Genomic DNA, 18,745 nt, shown 5'->3' with positions numbered 1-18,745 from the left:
AATGTCGAGAGAAGATGAGTCCAAGAGAAAGCGCCTTCGTTGAGGTGGCAGGACACCTAAGAAATGCCTTTCTTAGATTTCCATAAAATATATTTTAAAAAATATACTTTAAAAAATTAAAAAACAAAATTATAAAGACCAGCAATTTATTTAAATTTTATGAGTTAAGGAGCGTAATAGTGTTAATTTATATAGGCATAATGAAGTATTTATGCTATATTTGCTAATAATATGCTATAAAAGTTAAAAAGAGTTCTTCTACTAATTTTTTATTTTTACTTAAGCCATTAAGTTAGAGTTTCTTATTTTTACTATTTAAATATAAATTAAAGTTTATATTAATTGCAATTAAATATTTTTTATATGTTTAAATATTTAAATACTATTTTTTAATTATGAGTTAAATTTTGTTAAGAAATATTTTGATGAGAATATTTAAATTAAAATTAATTAAATATATATATATATTATAATATTTTTATAAAGTATCATCAAATTCATATTGTTGAGGAGAAATTGGTATAATTTGAAGTTGTTAATATTTACATCAGTCGTTGAACTAAACTCCTTTAATTAAAAATATTTATTTGCTTTGTATTTTTTTCCAGGCTGATGGCACACCATAATCCTTTCTTCATTGCTCTGAAGAACTTTGGTAGTAGGCCTCAAACAAAGAAAAAAATTAACTTTGTTTTTTGTTTTGCTCATTGTAAAATGTGAAAAATTCACTTTGTATATGGTCCTTGTTAATCAATTATTCTTGAGTATATAGATGTCAAAGTTGAGATTCGTAGAAATGGAAAATAGTTGACATATTTGCTATTGGAAAGGGATTATATGGATTGACTTCTTCAAATGCATCCAATGTAAACATCAACAAATCTGAATTATATTAGTTTCTCCCCAACAAACTGGATTTGATGATGTTGTATAAAAATATTATAAAATATATAATTATTTAATTAGTTTTAATTTTAATATTCTCATCAAAATATTTCTTAATAAAATTACACTAATAATTAAAAAATAAATATTTTAATATTTTAACATATCAAAAATATTTAATTTTAATTAATATAAACTTTAATTTATATTTAAATTATAAAAATAAGAAACTCTAACTTAATGGATTAAGTAAAAAAAATTAAAGACTATGAAAAAAATGTAGAAAAACTCTTTTTAGCTTTTATCCTACATTATTTGCAAATATAACTTAAACACTCCATTATGTCTATATAAACTAACACCATTAAGAAAAAGACTTCATTATTGGTCCTTATAGTTTTATTTATTTTTAATTTTTTTAAAGTGTATTGTTTTAAATATAGTTAATGGAAATTTGGGCAAGGTACGCCTCATACAATGCGCTTCCTAGGTGTCTTGCCACTTCAATGAAGGCGCTCCCCTGGGAATGTGCCTTCTTGCCACTGCAAGACGCATTACCCCAAATGTGTTTTTTTGCCTCGATTTCAGAAAGGGACTAGTTTAAGCAATATTAGAGAAAGTGTGTTAAGTTGGGAATTTTTGATTTTTTTAAAGTGGGTTTTGGGTAAAATTGCCCATATCACATGGATATAATTGGAATTGTAACTAGCGTTTCTAAAACGAACAATGTATCATAACATGTTTTTTTGTTTTGTTTATAGAGTTGAGTATATGATTCTTTAACTTTCGTTTAGACCACCCAATTTATTTATTTATTTATTTTGGTTGTCCCTTTTCCCATATATATGGGATAAGGAGGAGGTAAGATAGTAGGTTGTCCCCAATACCTGGTTGTGAAGACTTGAATGTTTTAAGGTTTTGTCAAACAAAACGGCGTTAAACAATTGCGTTATTGGAAGGCAACTTAAATGCTTTATTTATTTTTTATATTTTATTTATTTAGCGAGCAATATACTTTGTTTATTCTTTTCATTTTCTGTGAGCAATTGCGCTATTAAAATGCAATCTAAATGCTTACAAAATAGTGAAGTATCCTTTTCTTTTCATTTGTTTGTGAGCAATATACTTAGTTCTACATTGAGAATAATGTAAAGTTTAGGTGTGTTGGAAGATTTTAATGATACATATTATTTTCTTTATAATAATTAACCGTTATTTTCATTTTAGTTTGCGAAAATTCTTCGATTTTTTAGAAGAATTAATTCTTTTTTTACTTGGATTATGGTATTCTTCGTTTCATACATGATGATTTTCCTTTTTGAAACTTTAAATATTTTGTTTGATATCATAAAATACTTTGTAGGTTTTGAATACATTTTTCATTTGAATTTTAATGTATGAAAGAGAGGAGCATGATTAATGTTTTCTTTAAAATTAGTGAGGAGATTTCATTGATTTATTAATTGAAAAATGCACAAGACATGATGCAGATTAGACACTCTCGTAAGCTTTTGAGCCTAAAAGCATTTCAGTATATTTTGCTCTTTAGTTAACCAATTCGAGCCTAATATTCCTTATGAATCATTATAAATTTGATCCTTGATGGCTTTGGTTTGATGATATTCACATAGCATGGCATTGGCAGCAGAGTACTTAAAACTCAATGATTGCAACTTTCAAACCATAAATAAAATAAAGGTGACACTTATCATCCATGACCGTGATATTATAACAACAATAATAATAATAATAAACTTCTATGGTTGCTCATGTTTGTGGCATTTGTTGGGCATAGTTTATTGATTTCAAACTACGAGAAACTGATAATGTAAATAATGGTTGAATCAGAAAACAGGTTGTTGACTTTAGGAGTTGCCGATTAAGACCATCCATGTCCTAAAAAAACAAATATTAATGGATATGTCACAAGCAATGACTTTGACTGCTAAATACAATAATAATTCTGTCAGGCAGTATGTGCAACAAGTAGCTCTATTCAGTCAGGCATTGTTGTTCAGCCAAGAAACTATGGATGTCTTCTTTAATATTAAGCTTCTTTCTTCTGAAACCAATCAACAGGTAATCATTGTGGTGATTTCCCTGGTAACCATTGTTGTTGCTTACTTCAAGTTCAGAATCTTCCCTCTTTTAGATAAGAAACTTCCTCCAGGTTCATTGGGCCTTCCTCTCATTGGGGAGTCCATAAGCTTTATCAGGGCGCATATAAATGATAGAACTCCTGATTGGATTCGAAAGCATGTAAACGATTATGGACCGGTGTTCAAGACTTCACTCATGGGTTCAAATGTTGTGGTTCTCACTGGCCAGGCCGGTAATCGTTTCATATTCAGCGGGAGAGACAACGGCATCGAGATCAACCAAGTCAGAACAGCAGCGGCCATACTTGGAAAACACAGCATCTTTGAGCTTCCAGGGCCACGACATAAGCTTGTCAGAGGTGCAATAGTGAGCTTTTTGAAACCTGAAAGCATCCAAAGATTTGTTTCTTCCATGGACTCATTAGTCCATCAAGAGCTGCTCCAGGGACTAAATGGTAGGGATACAGTTAAAATGGTGGGACTCATTAAGAAAATCACTTTCAATGTCAGCTTCAGTTTACTCTTTAGAGTACAAGAAGACAAGGAGAAAGATGATTTGTTTCAAGATTTTCTTGTTGCCATCAAAGGGTTGTGGACTGTTCCATTGAAATTTCCAGGGACAGCGTACAGTAAGGCGTTGCAGGCACGAGGCCGAATCTCTAGGCTTCTCTCCGAACTAATAAAGGAAAGGAAGAAAGAAATGGAAGAGGGGAGAAAAGGGTCTTCAGATCAGAATGATGTTATCTCCAGTCTGCTTATGCTGAGAGATGAAAATGGTGACCCGTTGATGGAGGAGGAAATCATAGATGATCTGATCTCTGTGATGATTGCTAGCCATGACACAACATCATCACTCGTCTGACATTTTATAAGGCACCTTGCAAGGGATAGGGAGACTTTCAACAGGGTCCTTCAAGGTAATTGGAAATTAAAGTTTGCTTTAAGCCTTTAACCGTTTGATTCAACACTAAATGTGCTTATGAATATTTCATTTGCATCAATGTAGAGCAAAAGAAAGTATCAAAGGCCATTGAAGGAAAAGATGTGAAGCTTATAACTTGGAGTGAAATACAAATGATGAAGTACACATGGACAGTAGGCCAAGAGCTGTTGAGGTTGAATCCCCCGGCTTCCGGGAACTTCAAATGCGCTCAGAGAGACACGACTTTCGATGGCTTTGACATCCCCAAAGGATGGAAGGTGATTAAGTTTCAAAGTTGAAGCTCTATTTAGATGGAAATCTAACATGTCTGACATAGGTACATACATATATACAAATCGCAGGTGTTTTGGTTTGCGGCAGCTACACATATGGATGGCAACATTTTCAAAGATCCAGGTTTGAGGATTCATCAAAATTGCTTCCCCCTTACACTTATATTCCATTCGGAGCCGGACCCCGGATCTGTCCCGGAGGCGAATATGCAAGGATAAAAGCACTTTTGCTTATCCATCATCTTATAATGAACTATCAATGGACTGAATCAGTTCCTGATGAGCCTATATCATGCAATCCAATGTCCTATCCAGCCATGGGGCTTCCACTTAAGCTTCACCAAAGGAATGGTGAACGTACTTAGAATGCACTATAATAAGCATAAAGCTTATTCCTGGGCTGCAATGTCTTTTGAAATGCTACAATCTTTCATGCTTCAAATAACTGTTATGCTTCTATGTCATATCAATAAGTGTTATCTGAAATTTAATATATAGTTTGGAGAATTTTTTGCAATTAATTTAATATATTAGTTCATATGTAAATATATATTTGGTCGGTATGGAAATCAAATTATATGAGAAGAAACTAATTAATACAATGGTGTTACAAACGGTATATAGAGACACTAGGAGAAGAGGGTCTTAGTATACATAAATAGAATCAGGATTAAATTAGATTTTATTATAGTTTTAGTGGTTGAATATTATTTGGTGATTAAATTTATTTGTAAGAAAAATTCTTATTGAATCATGGTTCTTTATGACCGAGTATCTGACTACGAATGTTCAATCACCCTTGCAATCGCCGGTGCTCGAACTCATGATCTCTAAGAACAACAATAATTCATTTAACTACTGAAGTAAGTTGATTTGTGCGAATGTGGATAATTTTAGTATTAGTAGAGATATTCTATTTTAGGATACATGTGATGCATTTATTTGTACTCTTTGTGTTATATACATTTATAGTGGATTATTATTATTATTATTATTATGATTAAGCAAAGTTGGACCACATTAAATCTTGCCTCTAGTATGTGATATTTTTTATGTTGATACCACAATGGTTATTTTTCGCTTAAAAATTCCTAACAAGCAACACATAATCCTCCTTTGTTACAGAGGAGAAAATAATAGCCTCCTTTGACTCAATTAATGAAGATATTACCTAAGAGATCATTGGAGAAAGTAAGTAATTTAGTTTGATTAAAAGTTGGAGTTTTTTTATGTAGAAAATCTAATTTGAGTAGATTTCTACTTTATAAGTTTCATTTGTAATCAAGTAATTATCTATATAAATAAATATTATAGATTAGTGTTAGATATTAAGTTATTATAAGGATTCCCCTTGCAGTCTTCTTTTTTTGACATTAATGAATTTTATCATCTTTTGCCAGTGATTTTATCCGAAAGAGTTTTCACGTAAAATTCTAGTGTCTTAGTGATTACAAGGTAGTACTTGTTTAAAACTCTCATAACCAATTGACATTGTGCACACACCTGACAGACATAGCTGATCGAATCCAAGATCTTTAGGAAGAATAATATTCTCTTTTACCACTGAGTCTAAAGATGTGCAAAAAAACATTGATCCGGCCGATCCAATCCATTGATTTGGTGATTTAATCCAAAAATTTAAATATCTGATATTTTTTCCAGATAATTCATATAGGATATCTAAGACAAAAATTGAATAATTAGATGAAATATAAATCAAGTAGATTCGAAATTTAAATTATTCAAAAATCTAATAAAAATGGGCATTTTTAGATAGCTTTTAAGCTCAATAATTGACAATAACTCACCAAAGTTGTATCCCAATGAAAATTGAGATTTTTAATTGTATATTATGTGTGAATAATTATATATATATATATATATATATTTATGTAAAATAAAGGTATAGAAAATACTTTGCATAAAGTCATAAAATATAAAATTTAAATTTAAATCTTTTTTTAAAATTATATTTTGTATTCAAATGTGGATATTTTGATATCCAAAAAAATTGGATATCTATTTTTTTTCAAAACAGATAAGGATCATAATTTTAGCGATTCAAATTTTTAGATATTTAAAATTTTGGGTCAGATAATATTTAATATTCAAAATTAAAAAATGCATATTCCTAATTAAGACCGCTTTATTGATTAAAAATAGTTTAATAGCTTTTTTAGAAAAAAATAATAGTTAAATGACCGACTATTAACAACCAGTTGATCTAGTAAGATGAGAAATACTACATTCCTTAAGTAATGTTTGGAGTTCGAATCCTGACGTTTGTGAATAGAACTAACTAGATTGAGAGGATTGTTCTTACCACTGTAATATTCGATCTAAGTTAATCGGTTAATAGATCAGATATTATAGTTAAATGACTGACTCTTGGAATTTATCCTAAAAATGTTTGTATGAATTATATAAAAACACATTTTAAATATCATGTTGACATGGAAATCACGTGGCTAACGTTTAAGAAAAACGGTTTGGGGGAGGGCGGTGCGTGTGCCCGCGTATACTCTGCATGCATTGAAGGCGTGCGACCACGTACCATCACCCACTGTCATATTCTCCATCTCTCACCGTCTGATCAAACTTCAACGGTCACTATTATCCGACATCCATATGTGACCAGACATCATGGACAACGTTTCAATTACACAAAAGGACCGGCTTTTCTTGGTAGTGCGGCTCAGGTAATTATCTTCTACATCTCGCCTAACTTGTACTCTCCTGCAATCACCCAAAAGATATCAAGCTATAACCCATAGTTATAACTTCTCTTTTTAACGTATTCTTTGTCAATGTTGAATATTTAAAATTATTATTTTAGGCACGAATCCGTGTTATCATGATGGTAAAAGAATTATTAATATTTTTTGAGGTTTTAGATTCGAGCATCGATAATGTTAGAAATACGAGCTATTAATGTCTAATAGTTGAGAGTTATATTTGAACAAATATTACATTATACTTTACCTCATATTAATTAACAAATTATTATTATTTTGGTTAAAATATGTATTTAGAATATTTTTTTGTTAAAATAGATATATGTAATATATTTTTATTTTTATTTAAATACTTAAAGTATTTTTAACATATTAATATTTTTTTGAGTTTTAATGTAGTCATTAACATGCACTAATATGTAGCTATCATTTTTAATTTAGAGTAAATTACACAAATGATCCCCTATTATAAGATATTATTTTATTGAGTTTTCAATCATTAAGAATTATAAAATGATCCCTTAACTACGAGGCGTTGTTTGTTGAGTTTTCACATTATTAAAATTTATAAAATGATCCCTCGACTATAAGACGTTACTTTGTTGAATCACTTGACTATTAAAAGTTACAAAATAGTCATTTGATTATTCATTCTATTTCATACTCGTCTTTTTTCGTTAAAAAAATAATAATTGTATGAGGTAGACGTTAATCTACTGACTGAGTGTGATAGTTGTTTGAGACTATGTGATCATATTTTATCATATCTTAATCAACAGGTTAGCGTCCAACTTAGATTGTCATCAATTTTTTAACGTTAAAGAACGAGTTTGAAACATATGAATAATCTTGATCATTTTGTAACTTTTAATAGTCAGAGAAATCAACAAAATAACGATTTATAATCAAAAAATTATTTTATAATTTTTAATAATTATAAAACTTAACAAAATAATATAATATAATATGAGACCATTTGTCACCCTTTAATTTACATTCCACTTTTTGACGTAATGGGTTGTACGAATTTAGCGTGTGGATGGGGTAGAGAATCAAAACCTGAGTTGTAATTTCGTGGAAGCCAAACAGCCTTGAAGTAAAGAGAACCTCTTAAACGCTCTTTCGTCCTCAAAATCCAAACTCTATTTATAGGTCAATCCAACTCAATTCCTCCAATCTAATCAAACACCAATTAGGGTTAATTCTCTTTATTATCTGTTCATCGTTATTGTTGTTGCCTTGGGCACGCTAGGTTTAATTTCCCAGGGGAACAAGAACATCAACAATGGCGGTGGTGGGCGGCGTTTCTTGCGGTGGAAACGTTTATCTTCAGCGCCAAGAGCCCTCACATCTCCTCAACTCCCATAACCCAAACGTGCATCCAAGTTCTTTCATGGTTTCAGATCCAAAATCGTTGAAATCAAGACCGTCGACCAAGATCTCCGCATCCAAGGTAAGTCTTCAACCATTGCCTAAACAACAAGAGAAGAAACGGAACGAATTGATCTACCATAAGATCGACGAGTGGATGAGAGATTCGGTCGTCGATATCGTCAAGAACTTGCAGGAATCGCCTCTATTGGTCCACGTGTACTCCGACGACGATAACACGACGAGAATCCGAACGGAAAAGGCCGATGAAAGCAACTGGGTTTCGGTGAAACAAAAATGGGATAAAGGCGAGACTCCAATGCCTGATGGGGTGATCTTTGTTGAGCAAATACAGGAAGAAGAAGATGATGATGATGATGATGAACAGAGCGATGCGTGTTGCAGGGCATGGGGGATTGTGGTACAAGGCCAAGGGCGTGGGCTTGCACCGGCTTGCTATTTGTTGAAGACTTGTAAAGTGAGTTCGGGGGTAGGGTTAAAGTGCACCCATTTTTGTTTGGTGAAGGTTCGGAGTTTCAGGGAAACTGCTTTATCTCAGCTCAAGAATTGTTGGCTGTTGCAGGGGAATTCAACCTAAATGGACAGATTTGATTCTTTTTTTTCCTTATAATTTTTCTTGTTAATAAGGTACTATCGGTAGCAATTTGTAGGGCCTTCGAATGTGTAAGTCGGGTCCTCCTGAATCTTGATTAATCACAGAATCAGAGAAATCAAGAATTCAGAAATTAGACTAGTTGATTCTTAACCATTATTGCATGTTTGGATCACAAGAAAGTTACAAGTAATGAATTTTATTTTGAATTTGATCCTGCAATCCCCCATATGGGTAAACTATGTATTTAATAATTAAATTATAAGTTTTGATTCATTTTAATATTTAATTTTTTTAAAATTATATCTAAAGTTTAATTTTTTTTTAAATTATATCTAAAGTTTAATATCTGTTTTATTTTAGTATCCTATTGTTAAGTTTTGAAAAAAGTGAAAGTCTAAGTATCAAAACATTTAGCACCTACATCATGCATAAGTTTTGGAAAAAACTTAAAAATTTAAGTGTTAAAACGGATCAAAACTGATAATTTATGTACTAAATTTTTTTTACGGTGGGTATTAAATGAAACAAAAAGTAACTTTAGGTATGGTTATGAAAAAATTGAAAATTTAGGCACTAAGACATACTAAAATTAATAGTTTAGGCACTAAGTGCATAATTTACCCTTTTATTTTCAATAATGCTTTTCAACAGTAGAAAAGGGAAAAAAATGTGAAAACAAATCAAGTTGATTATTAAGAATCAATTTCAGGCCAATTCAATTCAAATGTTTTCCAAGAAATTAATTTTCTGTCAGCGTTCTGATGCATGGTGCCATTTTTGTGGTCAAGCATCTCATGAACCATGGCAGATGATGACTTATTCCACCCAATGAATGTCTACCAGAGACTATATCCAAGTATTTATTGAATTCAATTACAAAAGAATCTACACTTGCTAGAAAATTACATATGAATTTGCTATCACTGCTACTTCCCAAAAACACCAATTCGGTCCGCAAATCACTCCTTTTCATTTGAATAGAGAATCGTAATGGGTAAGAGATCGGTAGTTGACCGATGTTTAAGAACTTTGTTTTTATGAGGAGATAAAGAAGATATGAACAACGTTGAAGTGGTTTCATTTAGATCGTATATCGTCACTTGGTAATATTCGAAAGGATTTATAGTAATTATTAGTACGGGTGTCAGTCGAATATAATGACTACTCGTAGGTTAACAAACTAAGTGAATAGGATCGGGTAGTGATGGATTTGTCTCTGGTAGATCATGTGGATCTGTAAGAAGTCATGTTAATTGGTCGTATCTTCTCAAGAGACGTCAAATATTCAAGGTCTTTACTTCGGAGACATTCCTTTTATGTCTTCTGGAGTTTCTGAGGTGTTAGAGATTTGAAAATGCTTCTGGGTTTCAATTGTCTTTTGGTACGGAGTTGATGTGTGAAGAGTCTTTTGGTGGAGGTATAACGCTTGTCCCCTTTAGTCGAAGAAATGTAATAAAGTGACTTAACTTTAGACTTTACTATCGAAGAAATGCAATAAAGTGGCTTAACTTGAGACTTTACTGTTGAAATGTTACCAACATTTATGAGGTGGCTTTTTGGGGAAATGTTGCTTTGATTGTTACTTGAAGAGCTCGGGGCTTAAATGTGTAGCGCCTAGTGTTTAGTGCGGTATAATGGCACGTTGTTTCGACTGTTGAGGACATATTACTTCGTCATATTATATAAAAAGGATTTGGAGATGGCAACTGTAAATCTTATGGTGTTGTTCTCTTTTTGAGAGATTGATTTGTAATTTGCATTTGAGTTTGTGTTTTCGGGATGATGAAGAAGAATGCTACAAGAGTTGTGGAGAAGAGAGAGAAGAAGGTAATTTGCCTTTGAATGTGTAAGTCGGGTCCTCTTGAATAATCTCAGATTCTTAGAGAAATCAAAAGTTCAGAAATTAGAGTAGTCGGTTCTTAACCATTATTGCATGTTTGGATCACAAGAAAATTGCAAGTAATGATTTTATTTTCAATTTGATCATGCAATCCCCGTAGTTTTATTTTCAATAATGCATAACAAGAAAAGTTGAATGTTAAGAATCTATTTCCGGCCAATTCAATTCAAATGTTTTCAAAGAAATCAATTTTCTGTCAGCCTTCTGATGCATGGATGACGCGTGGTAAGTGCCATTTTTGTGGTCAAGCATCTCATGAACCATGTCAGATGATGACTTATTCCGCCCAATGAATGTTTACCATAGACTATATCTAAAGCTTTATTGAATTCAATTACTAAAAGTCAAGAATCTACTCTTGCTAAAAAAATTACATATGAATTTGCTATCCCTGTTACTCCAAAGACACCAAACAACAAAGATGAGTTGATGGGATCGAATGCATCACAATTCACTCATTCTGATCTGGATATAAAATCGTAGTTAGTAAAAGATCGGTGGTTGGTTGATATCAAAGTGCTTTATTTTTATAAGGATGTAAAGAAGAACAAGGGTGAGATGGTTTCATATGGATCATATCTCGTCTCTCAATCATATTCGAAAGAATTTATAGTAGTCTTTAGTACATAGTTGATGTGTGGAAGATCTTTTGGTGGAGGTACAACACTTGTCTTCCTTAGTCGGAAGAATATATTATTTCATTTTCTGTTGGGACAAGAAATGGGTGCCCTCAATGGACTTGTTATGCAGTCTTTCTCCTTTAATAGTGTGGCTCAATAGGATTGAATGAGGTTTTTATACTTTACAATAAGGCGTGAGATTACATTCAAGATTGAGGAGGCAATCGTTAATTAGGCAACAGACTAAGGCTAAACTTAGATATTTAAAGTTTATTAGGGTAGCTCAAAAGTTATTCGGAGGATTCAATTTCTCTCTCCAGTGAAACATACCTGGTAAGCGTCGAGAGTATCTATCCCAACTTTCAAGAATGAAGATCAAAAATAATTTCTTGAGTTAAAGAAAAGAGATTGGTTGGATGTCCTAAGGATAATCTGTGTCAATAATGTTTTTAAACATTGTCTTCAAATAAATAACCTAATAATTTTAGGGTTGGTAGTGAAATGTTTAGTGTGTAGCGTCTACCTAACATTTGAAATAACATAGAGACGTGACTCTATGGAGACGATAAGCAGACGTTTTTTTTTTTTTTAATTAAAAGAGATGCCTAAAACAAAAGGCTAGACAATTGAGGCTGTATTTTGGTGAGATGACGCACCATCAGTAGCTAATAAGTGCACAATATCCACGGAGGGGAAGCATAATGAACCATGTTGAAGTGAAGCAACGGTGGGATCTTGGCAAGACAATCCGCAACCTTGTTTCCAGTTCTGGCCATCCAGCGAAAACGAATAGTCCATTCCCGACTGCAAAGGTTGGCTATGGCTCTAACAAGCGAGTGGTGACTGCGCATTGGATTATTGACAGACAGCAGATTAATGGCTTGAGAGCAGTCTGATTGAACAATAAAGTGTTTAAGACCAGTGTTCCACGCAACGAGGAGGCCTTCATAAATACCCCAGAGCTCAGCTTGTAAAATAGTACTTATTCCGAGATTCCTCTGGAAGTCGGCAAGCTAGATACCGTCTGAGTTCCGAATAACGCCACCAATTGATCCATTCCTTCTGATATGTGAGACTGCACCATCAGTATTCAAGGAAGCCCAGCTTTGGAGAGGCTTGGACCATGTCGGTTCAGCCTGAGAATGTACCTGGCGAGAGTCTGTAACAGGGGAAGGTTTGTCATAGTATATGGCCCAATTGACACTGCACTGAATAACCCTTTCAATCGGCTGGGAGATATTGCAAAAGATTATTTCATTTCTATTTTTCCACAACTGTGAAGTGGCCGATGCAAAAGTTGAAGACCAAGAGGGGTTGCGTCATTATAAGATTATTCAGTAGCCACATTTTTAGGTCCACGTTGAAGGAGTTGCGCATGGCAGGAGGCAGAAACCAATTCCACAAGCCACGTGCTCGACTACAATCTCTTAGCACATGAGTAACAGTTACCAGAGATACATTACAAGATGGACAAGACATGTCATTGTCATGGGTTAACATTCGTTTTCCGCGTTCGTAATTGGTCATGAGTTTTCTTTGATGGGAAGCTAGAGAAAGATACGGATTCGTTGGGGAACATGCGAAGACCAAATAAAATTCCAGCTGCTATCTTTAGCATCCCATTCGTTTTCAAGAATCTTGGTGTAAGATGAACTTACCTCAAAGAGGAGAGTCTTGCTCCAAGGCCAAATAGGGTGGTCAGCAACATCATTATTGCATGGAGGTTTAATATTAACAATGTGGGAGATTGCATCTTGGTGCACGATAAGAGCTAAGGCTGGAATATCCCACTGGCCATGGCTATCAATGAAGCTCTGGAAATTGAGATTAATATCCGGGATGATGGGGTCAAGAACGTAGTTTCGGAGGGGACCAAGAGTTGGAATCCAAACATCATCCCAGAACTTAAAATTCCCTTAAAAACTTCTCCACTTTATCCCTATCTCCAAACCATCTAACAAGAATTTAAAATTTCTTCCATCTAAATCTTGCATGAAAAAAAGAGGGGACGAGGGAACATATGAAAAAGAGAGAATAATGAAATTCAGGGATCCAAAAAACAATGAGCATAAATCAAAGGAGGGGACGAGGGAACATGTTAATTATCTTTTGGCCCCTACAAGTACTATTTCTTACAATTTAGTCCTAACATGTTATTTACTTTTAACATTATTTGCTTACTTATTTATTTTATGTATTATTTATATTTATTATGATAATTATTATTAACATTTTTGGTGTTTCATTTATTTTAAAAAATCTAGATAATATGCATTTTTTCATAAAGGTATAATTTTTGGGCTTTGTTAGAGTACTTTAATTTTCTTTACGCGTAACTGACACTCAAACCCATCTTTAACTCTAGATTTTAAACTTAGACCGTAAAATTATCTATTTTTTAGAATGATGATTTATATGCATTCAATCATATCTACCCTAAAACGAATGATTACAATTCTATCTTTTGAAAGTGTACTCTTAAAGACTCAATATTTTCGAATCATCGCAAAACAATTTCGAGAACTGTTTTCAAAGATGCAACCCTTACTTAAACAACTCAAAAAATTTAGTTCCTTATTTGAATAGTTAACCAACACAGAGAGTTAACATGCGAAAATACATTTCTATCTAATATTTTATCAAAGATAGGTCCCAAAAGGGTTAAGAAGTGAGTACATGATTTAGCACGAACCAAATAATCTCAATAAAAAAAAATTATTGTTATTTTTTAAGATTTTAAGTTCAAATATCATAAATATCATGAATATAAATATTTAATATTAAATGATAAAGATATTTGAACGACTACTATTATATATTTATTCCAAAAAATGAGCACATGATTTGCAAAGGCGGGGTGGGAACTCCCTCCCATTAAACCTCGTATTTGAAATTGAACCACCAAAACACATGAACTTCACTCCAAAAAATTCTCAATTACTTTTGCATATAAAAGTTTCAGAGACAAAATCGTTTGTTTAATCATCTAAAGGGCGCTATCCTTCTCTCTCCAGCGAATCCAAATCCAAAAGATACAAACACCAAATCCCCATTTTGAACTAACAATAGCATTCAAATAAAACCCGGCAGATCTGGTCCTCAGTAAAGTCATCAGTCTCTCTTCACTTTGAACTCTACTTTCAGTTTTTACATATAATCTCGAAAACCCTTTTCAGCAAATTCTCTATTTGTTCCAAAGTTTGGAGCTTTTCTTGATTCTTTCTCAACCCCTCTCCCCCACGAACACGGTTCTTGTCCAACTTTTGAAATTTTAAATTTGGGGTTTCCAAAGAGATGGAAGACCAAGCAGATTCTGCCATGGTTTCTAAAGGCTTGGTTTTGATGCCTGTATCTGATCCCAAGGTTGGATTTTTGTTCCTTTTCCCTTTTTTTGGTTTGGTTAAAAATTTATTATTGATATTCTTGGTTTTGGATTGTTTTTAGACGGTGGGCGTGAAGAGAAGCATTGATCAATTGGAAGAAAGACATGAAGTATCCCCTAAGGGAATAAAAATGAGAGATTTTGATTCTTCCATCCGCTTCGAGGGTAAATTTTTATGCTTTTTTTTGGGGAGGGGGTGCCATTTACCTGAATTATTGGTAAATTGAGATTCTTAAAGCATTTGGGTTGATTACTACTTTGCAGCCTTATAATTTTCCTTTTTGTGCTTGAATTTAGGAGGGGTAAAACAAATTTGTAATGTTATACAAGAATGTAAGTGTTTTTGTTTATTACCAAGCGATGCCATCTTTATAAAGTTTTTCTCCCCATTTGTGCAACAGAAATCAATGGCCACAATTCAAAATCTATGAAACAAAGAGATTCTAGTCAGCAATGTCAGTTTAGTGGAGCTTCGGCATCTCAAGTTACCGAGGCTCCAGTAACCTTCAATTTTGATGCTTCTCAAGCTGAAAGAATTGAAGGGGTAAAAGTATCTCCAATGGCCCTTCCTATCTGTCTGCCTCTTGATCTTAACTCTGACATTCAAATCAACGAATCATGTGATGACAACGTGGAATGCGAAGAAAAGTTTGACAGACCGTGTTCACAAGAGAGTAAATGTCTACCCTCGAAAGGCATTAATTTGGATCTGAATGTGAAAGATGTTTCTAGCTCGATAAACCATGAACCAATTCGTCAGAGACGTATCAAGAATATGAAGCCAAAGGATGTTTCAGAGTGTGGAAGTTCTATCAGTCCAGCCGAGGAGAAAGACTCGCTAAGAGTTTGGAAAGAGATGAAGCAAAATGGTTTTCTTTCATTTTCTCATGGCGTTATATCGATCCAAAGTGGTTTGCTTTCATCTTATCATGGAGGTATGTCTATGCAAAATGGTTTACTGTCATCATCTCATGGGGGAATACCAGTGCCCAAGCAACGTGGGAGGAAAAGTAAGAATGGTGTGCTCAAGAAGATGGAGCTTGCAAAGAAAGAACAGGTAGAGAGGTTCACAAAAATTGCTGCCCCAAGTGGATTGCTCAATGGATTAAACCCCGGAATTATAAATCATGTTAGAAATCGAAAGCAGGTCCATTCCATAATGGAAGCCTTAGTGAAGTCTGAAAAACTTGAAAAGTTGCATTCAGAAAGCAAGCAGGCAAGTCATGTCAAAAGTGGAACCAGAGATGATTATGGTAAGGGGGACCGTGCAAATATGGATGGATCAGGATTTCATCGTCTCCACCGTTACCATGAAGATGGGCCTACAAATACTACTACTACAAATAAGAAAGCAATAAGTTATCCAGTGTCAATGCATCAGCCATTTTCTTCAATTTCAGAGGAAAGAAGTGGAGATGGTGATTCAAGCATTGAAAAACCAGTCAGTGAGGATGATGCACTGGCATTGAAGTTATCATCATCAACTAAAGTATCTGAGAACATTAGCTCTTTGTCTAATGAAGAATCAACGAACGTAACAAGTAACTCTTCTCTTTCTGTAAAAGGTCAGAATTTGTATTTTTCAGTTGTTAAAGATGATTCATGTTTATATGATGATTGTAAAAAAGAAAAGAATGCCCTCACAATATAAACGATGCGTCGATGTTTCAGCTGCCACTGCTGCATCTCAATGGTTGGAACTTCTTCAGCAAGACAATAAAGGACGTCTTTCAGGTATTTTCCTATCACTTAATTTGTTCTTGATATAGAAGATCAACTTATTTACCTTGTTTCTTGTGTTATTCGTTGCACTTGCAGCATTGCGACGTAGCAGGAAGAAAGTACGAGCTGTAATTACCACGGAATTACCTTTTTTAATATCAAAAGAATTCTCCTCTAACAAAGGGGGTGATCCTAATATTGTAATAACTTCTGCTGATGGGTTTCCGCACGATGCTACTGCTGAGATGCATCTAGCCAGATGGAGTGCACTGTTTGATCAGATGGATAAAGCTCTTTCTGAAGAAGAGAAACAGCTTGTAAGTTGCAAACTACGTGGTTTGTTTATCCTTATTTATAGGAATGTGCTTGAGGTTTCACTAGAAAAATACTATACTTACTGTCTCATGTATTAGTTTGGCAGTTGAGGAACCTAGGCTGTCCTGACTTTAAACGTAGGTATTCTTTTATCAATAATCCCTTGCAAACATGAAAGGTGGATAATTTGGTCATACATTTTCATATACCAGAGTCCTGTAGGCTTTGTTTAAAATAGGGCATTGATCAGTTGGCGTGCTACTTAATTGCATTTTCCTCTTCAAGTTTGTTTTCTTCTCAATCTATGTACACTGAGTAGAATCTTTACGTCTACGAAGAGAGCATATATGTAATCTATCTTAATTTCCCACTTATATATGTGTAATCTATCTTATTTTCCCACCTATATTCCAGGAAACGTTGTCGAACCAAATAAAAGGGATGCAACTACATTGCGATCAGGGCTTGCAACATATGCATTGGAATTTGCTTTATGGTTTACCACAACTAGGAGCATCAGAAAATAATATCAGGTTTGAGTACAGTTCTATTCTCATTTTTTTATTATGATGATTGGATAATGGATATGCCTTCGATTTTTATATCCATTGGAACCTCCCATGAGTAATAATTTCTTATGACAACGAAAAACGTTGAAACTGAGTATCCCAAAGTAGTTTTGCCATTGTGCTAAGATTTAAAGCATTTTTGCAGTCATTCATCGTTCTTGATACAGACCCTTGCCCTTGGATATTTCATTCAAGCAACTACAGATATTGGCTTGGTGGCCTGAAATATCAACCCTTACTGGTTAAATCCGGTTTATTGCAAACCACCATGAAAGACCTATATATTCTAATACATAACTCAATATAGCTCAAGAATTTAGCAGATATCAGCATATATAGTCTTCACTGCATATATAGCCTTCTCTGTATATATAGCCTTCTGCATGTTCCTGCATTTTTGTGTCTCGAGAGATTGATAATTGATCATTTTACCTAACAGTCATGAACATGTGATGCAGATCAGGAATTAGGGATAGCCTTGACAGGGAATTGGCTGTCAGAGCAGCCGCCGCTTCCATTTATTCAACTTGTGATTTTATGTCGTCAAAGGAGAACGTAGCATGTTCGCTAATCTGAGTAACTTTGGCTCCTACTTTAAATTTATCTTTCTTACTATAATCTATCCTACAAACATCTATGTTCATTATGCAAACTAGTTATTAGATTGATTTTGGCCTCTTTGGGTTGTGAATTAATTCTAACACTAGAAGCCTAGAACTGGGGCCTTTTGTTTTTGTTTTTTCAATTATATTGTTAGCCTTTAGGCTTTATGAGCACAGGGCAGAGTTTGATTATAGGATTGTAATTGTTGCACTCTGGGATTCTTTAATACACTTCTGGAGAATCATTAAAAGAAATATAAATTGTTCAAACTTTTTGTGCTATTTTCTTGTAGCTTGTTATATAGTTTTAATTGAGAAATTGGAGGATAATTTAAGAATTGGGGAAAGAATTGAAAGAAAGAAAAGAAAAGAAAAGAGCTTGATAGGGTAATTTACCCAAATTCTAAACATATAATTAAGATATTTTCTAAAATTATGGACACAAAAAATTAGTCACTTAAAATCATACAAGCATTATACAAGGAAAATGTTAAAAATTCATCAAAAAAGTTAGAATAAAATATAGTACGAATATATCTGATTACATCGACAAACGAATTACAACATGTGATTAAACTATTAAAAACCTATTGACAATCCCAAAACAGAATTGAGTGTTGTGAGAAAACTATCTTCGAACGTAAATTGTATATCTAAAATCTAATATGAGGGTCCAATCCAAAGTAGGGGAGAGCGGTAATATAATAAATAAGT

General features: G+C 33.5%; 2 protein-coding genes and 1 pseudogene across 2 annotated transcripts; all 3 read left to right on the top strand.

Annotated features, from left to right (window-relative positions):
• The first annotated feature begins 2,799 nt into the window (after positions 1 to 2,799).
• LOC120200117 lies at positions 2,800 to 4,564 on the top strand (annotated as a pseudogene).
• Positions 4,565 to 8,119: 3,555 nt separating this feature from the next.
• Positions 8,120 to 9,140, top strand: LOC120204670. The gene has a single exon (XM_039204725.1). The coding sequence runs from the start codon at positions 8,220 to 8,222 to the stop codon at positions 8,901 to 8,903; it is 684 nt and encodes a 227-aa protein (XP_039060656.1). The 5' UTR covers positions 8,120 to 8,219; the 3' UTR covers positions 8,904 to 9,140.
• A 5,619-nt stretch (positions 9,141 to 14,759) lies between these two features.
• On the top strand, positions 14,760 to 18,005 carry LOC120200107. The gene is made up of 7 exons (XM_039201024.1): positions 14,760 to 14,804; positions 14,886 to 14,988; positions 15,225 to 16,388; positions 16,495 to 16,557; positions 16,642 to 16,862; positions 17,275 to 17,393; positions 17,888 to 18,005. Exons 1-7 carry the CDS (start codon positions 14,760 to 14,762, stop codon positions 18,003 to 18,005), a joined length of 1,833 nt encoding a protein of 610 aa, XP_039056955.1.
• The last annotated feature ends 740 nt before the right edge of the window (positions 18,006 to 18,745 follow it).

Source organism: Hibiscus syriacus, unplaced genomic scaffold (assembly GCF_006381635.1).
Source record: "Hibiscus syriacus cultivar Baekdansim isolate YM2019G1 unplaced genomic scaffold, ASM638163v2 tig00000340_pilon, whole genome shotgun sequence".
NCBI classification, from domain to species: Eukaryota; Viridiplantae; Streptophyta; class Magnoliopsida; order Malvales; family Malvaceae; genus Hibiscus; species Hibiscus syriacus.
Note: the sequence above shows the minus strand (reverse complement) of the source record. Positions and strands in the feature narration are given on the sequence as shown.

Bases quoted from the DNA above. Each gene is read 5' to 3' on its own strand.
- LOC120204670 (XM_039204725.1), top strand. From the start codon at position 8,220: ATGGCGGTGGTGGGCGGCGTTTCTTGCGGTGGAAACGTTTATCTTCAG.
- LOC120200107 (XM_039201024.1), top strand. From the start codon at position 14,760: ATGGTTTCTAAAGGCTTGGTTTTGATGCCTGTATCTGATCCCAAG. The intron at 14,805-14,885 runs GTTGGATTTTTG...GATTGTTTTTAG, and splicing joins TGCCTGTATCTGATCCCAAG to ACGGTGGGCGTGAAGAGAAG. The intron at 17,394-17,887 runs GTTTGAGTACAG...CATGTGATGCAG, and splicing joins GCATCAGAAAATAATATCAG to ATCAGGAATTAGGGATAGCC.